The sequence below is a fragment of the Ixodes scapularis genome, unplaced genomic scaffold, assembly GCF_016920785.2.
Source record: "Ixodes scapularis isolate PalLabHiFi unplaced genomic scaffold, ASM1692078v2 PGA_scaffold0__279_contigs__length_252992795, whole genome shotgun sequence".
Lineage (NCBI taxonomy): Eukaryota > Metazoa > Arthropoda > Arachnida > Ixodida > Ixodidae > Ixodes > Ixodes scapularis.
In genome coordinates, this window is record NW_024609835.1 from 53,725,221 (window position 1) to 53,733,537 (window position 8,317).

General features: G+C 42.1%; 1 protein-coding gene across 1 annotated transcript; it reads left to right on the forward strand.

Moving 5' to 3' along the window:
* Positions 1–2,886: 2,886 nt before the first annotated feature.
* On the forward strand, positions 2,887–7,971 carry LOC8032721 (acetylcholinesterase). The gene is made up of 3 exons (XM_040221369.3): positions 2,887–3,743; positions 4,980–5,129; positions 7,731–7,971. The coding sequence occupies exons 1-3, from the start codon at positions 2,893–2,895 to the stop codon at positions 7,930–7,932; spliced, it is 1,203 nt and encodes a 400-aa protein (XP_040077303.2). The 5' UTR covers positions 2,887–2,892; the 3' UTR covers positions 7,933–7,971.
* The last annotated feature ends 346 nt before the right edge of the window (positions 7,972–8,317 follow it).

Consider the following 8,317-nt stretch of genomic DNA (forward strand, 5'->3'; position numbering starts at 1 on the left):
TGACATTCAATCGCCGATTAAGCTGTTTGCGGACGATTGCGTTGTTTATAGACAAATATATTCAACAATGGACATAGAAATATTGCAAAGCGACCTAGATAAAATAGAACACTGGTGTGATAAGTGGAAAATGAGTTTAAATATTGGAAAATGTAATTATCTCAGCTTCACAAAAAATGTATCAAGGTCTCCCGCCAGCTATACCATTAAAAATGCAATAATCCGCAGAGTAAGCGACTGTAAATACTTAGGAGTTAATTTCACCCAATCACTTAAATGGCACAATCATATTGACTATACAATAGCAAAGGCAAGCAAAATGTTATATTTTATCCGGAGGAATTTTAAGGGCGCTTCAACAGAGGTGAAAGAAACTCTTTATATTTTGCATGTTAGGTCGATACTCGACTATGCATGCATCATTTGGGACCCATACCAAGATTATCTTATCGAAAAATTAGAAAAGGTACAGAATCAAGCGGCACGATTTGTCAGCAATAACTATAACCCTTATGCAAGTATCTCTGAAATAAAAGCCATGCTGGGATGGGAATCATTAAACACTAGAAGGTATAAGTTAAGGTTGGAGTTCTTTCATCGGATTTATTATAATGAAACTGGCATTGATAGAAATGAGTATTTGTATAAACCAAGTTACATGTCAGCGCGGTTCGATAACTCTGAAAAGGTTTTTGAGTACTGTTATAAAACAAACAATTTTGGTAGTTCTTTTTTTTTTCAAACAATCAAAGACTGGAACCTGCGGCAACAGGAGCTGGTCAGTATATCAAACAATGATGCATTTTTTTCTCGTTTGTGAAAATCACTGTTATTTGTTATTTCGTGATCCCCCCCTACGATAATGCCCACGAGGCGATGTAGGTATTCTGTAAATAAAAATAAATAAATACGCAGAGGGACCCAGCAAATGGTTTGTCTAAAAATGCCACGCTGTCTTCCGGCCCCAAGGACTGAGAAAAAACATTGAAGTTGTATATATAGTGATGCATGCCACGAGTACCGTGGTTAACTTACCCTAATTTATGCCCTTCATTTTCAGCATAATGTAACCTTGCAATTTCGATTATGGCACTGGATTCGAAATTTTCAGTGGCTCAGGACATATCTTAGACTAAATTTTCCTTGAGGATCTAGGTGGAACCGAGGAGCAAAATTCAACGAAAAGTTACCACCATGTTATGAATAATTGAACACTGCACGACATATTTTATTGAAAAGCAAAATGGCTGTCATATTTACGTTAGTTGAGTTGGGCAGCTTCCGAAAGTAAGTAATTGGTATATTATTGCATTAATGTTCGAAATAAATTAATACTATAGAAATTACTTTTTGTGTACCTTAAATTTGTTTGTAATTGGAAAGTTTCGAAATAAAGTGTTTCTTGTAATTATATTACATAGCTAAGGTTACTTAGTCAAGAATCATAAAGGACAAGCTTCTTTCAGACGTTGTAACAGCAGAGCAGCAGAGCAGGGCGTAAGGCAGAAATGAATAACGATTACGAAACAGCGACCAATATAACAATTTGCACGGAGGTTTCTTTCGAAAGACAAGACCAAATGTGTCTTCTGCCATCTCCAATGACGCAGTCGTCATACGAAGTTCTCGATTTTCCCCGAGTCCTAATACCTCACGAAACAGGTTAACCTTGGGCCGCCGCACTTACATAGCGCAGACTCGTACGCTGGGCATATAAAACGAATGTGGGTTTTCATGACTTGTTTCAAAACACGGTCTGGGCAAACTGCCACGATACAAAAATGGCGATCCAGGGCTTCTATGTTTTATTTTTTACGAATAGCGAATTCCCATTAGTTGCCTCGAAATAATCCCCTGGTTCCTCTGCGCCGGTCGTCCTGACATTTTATTAAGACGTGCTATAGATACATCAGATTTCATTTACACGCATCAGGTCGTGTGAATCATCAGGGGGTAATTTACATCTCCCCTCGGAGCCGAAACAAACTTCTCGGCAATTCAGACCGGTTGCTCGTTTTCCTTATCGTGCCTACTTGACGTCATAATGAAAAAAAGAAACGTTCGTCAGCCAGAAGTTTTTACGCAGCCTAGTCACAGCGCGAAGGACAATTTTACAAGCCGCTTCGTAGGAGCGGCTGTGTGGTGCTTAATATGAATTTCTTAAGCAGTTTATCACGTCTTTCACATTGTTTCAGCTGTGTTCTCATAGTGGGTGCGGTATGCGGGTCTGTTGTTCCTTCGAGAGCTTCACCGCACGTTCGGACTGGCTCGGGACTTCTCGTCGGAGTGCGATCAACAGTGAGCGGCAAGGATGTGGATGCGTTCCTTGGAATACCATACGCGGTGCCGCCGGTCGGGAATCTTCGATTTCGGAAGCCGCTGCCGGCACCAGCCTGGGAAGGAACTTACAGTGCCACGAGTAAGCCCACTCCCTGCTGGCAGCTTGACTTGCGTCTCACGGATGATGTTTTCCTAAACTACTCGAGCGCGTCAGAAGACTGCCTTTACCTCAACGTCTGGCGGCCTGCGGCACCTTGCCGCAACTCCGAATCCTGTGGACCCAAACTCCCCGTCTTTGTGTTCATTTACGGGGGAGGCTTCCAGTGGGGAGACTCGGCGCTGTTCCTCCACGATGGCTCCAACTTTGCCTCGATGTCCAACGTCGTATTCGTTAGTTTTAACTATCGCGTCGGAATATTCGGCTTCCTCTCGGCCGAGTCGCCAGAACTACCCGGAAACATGGGTCTTTGGGACCAAAACTTGGCCCTGAAGTGGGTTCAGAAGAATATCGAGCACTTCGGAGGCAACCCCGCTGACGTCACGGTGGCAGGGCACAGTGCCGGAGGAATTTCGGCAGGCTTGCACGCTGTCTCCCCACACAGCAAGGGCCTCATGAAGCGCATAATTATGCAGAGCGGCACGCCACTTGCTATGGTGACTATCAGTGCGTATAAGGCAGGAGGCCAATTCGTCAACGTGGCAAGCACTTTGGGTTGCTACGATAGATGGAAAGGCTTTGATGAGCAACTTTCCGACACCATGGCATGCTTGAGGGAACTTAGTGCTCAAAAAATTCACGAGACGCTGAAGCAGCAAAGTACCTTTAGGCAGCTCTTCCCACCCGTAACTGGAGATGAATTCTTCCCAGATGACCCCCTCGATGTAGCTACGTGGAAGAAGATGTCCGTAAAAGAGGTAATCATGGGGACAACGTCGAATGAAAGTACGGTATTTTTCCAGAACATACGTTTCGTTGCTCCACAGCTGTCTAATTTGCTGGCAAGTAATTATAGGTTGACTATTACCATTGCGTTAAAGACCATGTTCAACTTTCCCCTGGGGGCTGGGAGAGACATTGTGAACGCATATTTCGGTGACGAGGAGGTTCACCATGACAAAGATCACGTTATAAGTATGTTTTGCGAGCTTCTGGGAGACGCCATGTTTTACTGTCCTACACATTTCTTCGCCGACGTAGCTTCTCAACAAGGAGCCGACGTGTACAGATATGTCTTCGCGCACAAAGCATCCAAGAGCTACTTCCCTGCGTGGATGGGAGTTGTGCACGGGGCTGACTTGGGTTACATGCTGGGATCGCTTCCGTTCCTGCACGACGAAAGTAAATTGACGCCTCCTGTGGGACCCAAAATTAGAGAGATCCTTATGGACCAGACCTACACTGTTGAAGAAGAAGACTTCATGAAGCAGGTTGTTAGTAGCTGGGCGTCCTTTGTCCGGACCGGGTACGTAAACAAAACCTTTGTACAGTCTAAGACAAGCCCGTGCGTCCACTTTCCTGCACAACAGTCGGAGAGCCAACCGCCACAACTTACGGAGGCAGCTCAGCGAATGACGATGCCGAAACATATGTTTAGACTAAAAAAACACAGTCCGAGTTGTCACATTAAGCAATGCAAATCGTAACAATTGTATTGCTTAATGTCACAACTCGGTCTGCACTTCTAAACATACGTTTCGGCATCGTCATTCGCTGAGCTGCCTCCGTAAGTTGCGGTGATTGGCTCTCCGAGTGTTGTGCGGGAGAGTAGACGCACGGGCTTTTTTTATTTAGAGTGATATCGCGGTGCGTGCATTAAAATTTCGAAGAATAAACTTACCTACCTAAAGAGTAGAAAGTTAAGAACAAACGGCGTCTGACTGTCGCAACAGCCGTCGGATGGAAGTGGTGTTAGAGCGAGGGCTCGAACACTACTCTCCAATTGCAGAGAGAAGATCTTTCTGAGTCAAATGTGGCGTGGGGCATTTTGATGAGGTTTATGAATTTACTTTTGTTTTTAATTATACAATTACCTGAATGAGTAGAAAGCTGACAAACAAGTTATTTTTCGGGCTATTTTGGTTACATGTGAACCGCTGTCACAATCTCCATGCTTTTACGTCATCCAGACATGTTTTATTGTAGAGGTCTACATTACGCAGCAAGTTCAGAATCTTAATGTTTTGTTATTCACTCACATAAGACGATTCCTTGGAAATTTGAAACACAAAATGCACACTTTTCGGTCACATTTTAAAAATCTTATCTTTATACGGTAAAAAAAAACATCGATTTGTGCTGTCTCTTTGAAGAATCAACAATTCATCTCACTCACGGGAGTACAGTGCAGTTAACACATAGGCAATAAAATGTATAACGCACTAATGAACTAGTCAAGGATTAAATAACGCAAACTGAATACTCCTCTTCCGACGGACGTAAAACTAAACTTTACTGGAGGCTAAAGATAATCACCAAGCTGGTCAAAACCTGAACAATCATGCTAAAACAAGTTAATACGACAGACGTTTTTGACACTAGCCAAGAGTGCGAGTAGCGTTGAAATTTCACATTCATTCATTCATTCTTTTCGCCAGACACTATGATATCAAGGTCACAGGTTTTGAAGCATATTTTAAACACATTATGAATTATATAATTAATTAATTAATTAATTAACGGCTGTCTTGTTTTCACCCAGGAAACCGTCGGTTCCTCCATCCAATCCGGAATGGCCAAAGCACACCTTACAAAATCAACACTTCGTCTACCTCCTTCCCGGCAATTTCAGTCCATCCCATGAATTGAAGAAACAGCGATGTGAATTGTGGCGGCCCTACCTGATAAAAGAGTACGTACCATCGGCTCTTATTACAACATTCCTTAAAGGGCTCGATATGGTTCGATGTCTTCGGCGCGGCCGCCAGCAGTGGTCGGCGCTAGCTACACGAGTCCCGGCGCGCCAGAAATGCGCCTCTCTGCACCCGCCGCCATCGCTCTCAGGCTCCTGGACTCCGGGTGCTACTGCGCAAGTGCGGCGAGCCAGGCGAGCACGCGCGGAGCGTCTGGTCGGGCTAGCCTGGCGCGAAATAGTGCAGAACCTATTTCGCGACGGCGCCGCCGGAGCGCGCCGCCCTTCGCCGGTTCCGACTGCTACACAGAGAACGTACCGTACCCATGGCGCGCGAACGCTCGCTCCCGCGTTACGTTGGACTGTATTGAGCCCATTAGTGCATGCCATTTTCTTGGTTGTGCACTGCGCGACACTGTTTGCGCGAACACGACTTCAGCTCTTTTTAGCATTTTTCTTCAAAAGGGCACTGGAGGGCAACAAATTGTATCACTTAGGTTAGTACATCAATTCAAAAATGTCTACCACTATAGTAGTTATAAACACAGTCCTTCAACACTGAGGGGGAAAAAAAACCGACGATGGCTTTTTCGAGGGTGACAGTGTCGCGGAGTGTACGTATTCATTTAATCATAAATGCACTGAGACGCTAGTACAAGCTTAATTGCGTTTGGCAGAGCAATAATCTAAAAAGGTTCTCAAGCCCAGTAACATGATTATTACTGGAAAAATCAGTATTCACCTGAAAGTAGAGGTTAAAATCTCGAGATAAGAATTATTTGTCAGCGTAAAGAGCATCCTAACTTCTCGCTTTTTAATCTCGCAAGACGCCCTGCATTGAAACGTGCACAGTCGAGAGTATATTCCTTTAGTGAAAAATCGATCACTTCAACTAGATCACTAGCTGTCACTCTTAAATTTAGAGAAGCGTTTTTTTTTTCTTGCTAAAATATTGCATACAAAGACACTTGCATCTTTCCCTTTATAACTAAGTATTTATCTCAAAGTCTGAAATAAATCTACGCGCTGTAGCTATAAAATCCTAGATTGCGCTAGTTTACGTTATGCTGCCTACTAAAAATGGAGTGCTCTTTTAGTATTAAAAACCAAACAAAAACGGGGGGGCCTCTGACTGCGACTTATTAAGGAGGGAGTCCGTTAAAAAATCTATCCCGATTAATTGCTACTTCCAATCGATTAATTAATCGATTAGTCAGTTGCGTTGACCTTCAACCATAATGCAACATTTAGTAAAAAAAATTCGCATTTTTATTTTTACTATTTGTTGCTATGTCATCCATGACGGAACGGACAACATCATTTGTAATTTGAAGCTGTACCGCCCGCAAAAAGAAACTACGAGTTAACCACTTGAACAATAACATTCTTTATAATATTTCTGATGTATACCAATTACAGGAAATGCTAAAATGCTTTACCGTGGAGCAAAACCATGCTGCCCTTTAAAGTGTATAAATGCGCACCAATTAGGAAAGCAATGATTCTTATTTTCTCCCCGAAATTTGGAAATAGAGACCGAACCGATAAATCGATCAAAATTTAATCGCCATTAAACCAATTATTTGAATATTCAGAAAGTTAGTCGATCAACTGAATCATTTTGCCATCCCTATAAAGTGCATTTTTCCTGTGCATACTGCTTAAGCGGATTCAATTATTTTTTTTTTTCTTTATGCTTTCTGCGTTTAAGCGGGTCCCGCACTAATGCTAAAGCCTAATTTTTCTACTTTTTCACGTAGCTTTTATTCTTTCGTTGTTGTATCTCGAAGCAAACGTTTCTAATAAAATAACAAACCAGAAGCAAAACTGCCTCTCGCATGTCACGAGTCATAAGTAAAGTGTATTGATTTCCGTTACTTTTTAAAGCGAAATAAAGATTCCCGCTTCTACCTCAATAATTTTTAGCACTAAATATGTTTTAGGGACCGTGATCCCTAGGTAAATTGTTACGAAACGCCACGAAAAGCGTTCACAAAGTATGTGACATATGGATTTGAAGCGAAACAAACGAACCCATAATTCCGATAAAAATGGTAATAATTTAATGAGAGAACGCGGGAAATTCACAACATCCTACAACGAGAATCAAAAGCTAAACTATAAGATCACGAGCCCGGCGCTCTCCAATTAAGCCAACTAAGCAATTTTTTATACGCTTTTATTATTGCAGCGAGTTTTGCAAATTTAGGCGCAGGAGAAGCATGGTTAACTTCCCATATGTGACTTGTTATATGTCGATAATACGTAATTCGACTTCAAAAGGTTTACAAATTTAAAAACAGGTGCCGGAATGGGAATTTTGCGATATCAACACGGTACTTGCAGTCCGAATTTATGCGTAGGATCGAAGTAAATAAAGCGTTTAAGTATTACCTACAAACTGTGTGCCTCTTTTAAATGTCTAAATTACCTGCCCAGGCTTTTAATTGTTTCTCCTATTTTTTATATTTTTAAAAGCCTTCAATAAATATATTTTGTTTTCTTATAGAGACGGCCAAAGAAACAACCTATCAAACTAAATAATGTCCAATATGTTGTGGTTCTGTTTTCCTATTCTGCAATGCATTGCGTCCTTTCCAGGAATGTCATCCCGGCGCCCAAGTCAACGACGACATCGACATCGAGTCCTCCAATGAAACCAACGCCCCCAACAAAGAAGCCGACATACACGAAGCGGCCCCTCACCAAGCAGGCTTCCTCAGCTGCGCCGTTTGAGAATTATCCCTCTAACATTGTTATTCTTTCAATGTTCGCGCTCTTTTGCTTACGTCAAGGACTATGAACAAAAGTGCAATAAACAATACCACTCGCTTTGTTCTAATTGCAGCCTGTTACCCAACATTTTACAATGACGAGAATTGCGAAAGTTGTAAAGAAAAAATCGAAACAAATTGGCATTATCCATCTGCGGTTTATTATGGTACATCAGACATTTAAAGACGTGAAGTAATTGCAGTAAATATGTCGTTAAACGGTAGATTATCTTTCTACTTTTCTATTAAATATCACGTACCCTAAAACGCTAGCATAAAACTTTGTTTTTAGATCTAATTTTTAAATTGAAGTTAGTTCTTCCGAGATCCACGCGCACAATCATGAGGTACGAACGGAATCACATACATACTTTCATTTAATTAATATCAACCTGCCCACCCCATTGAAAAAGT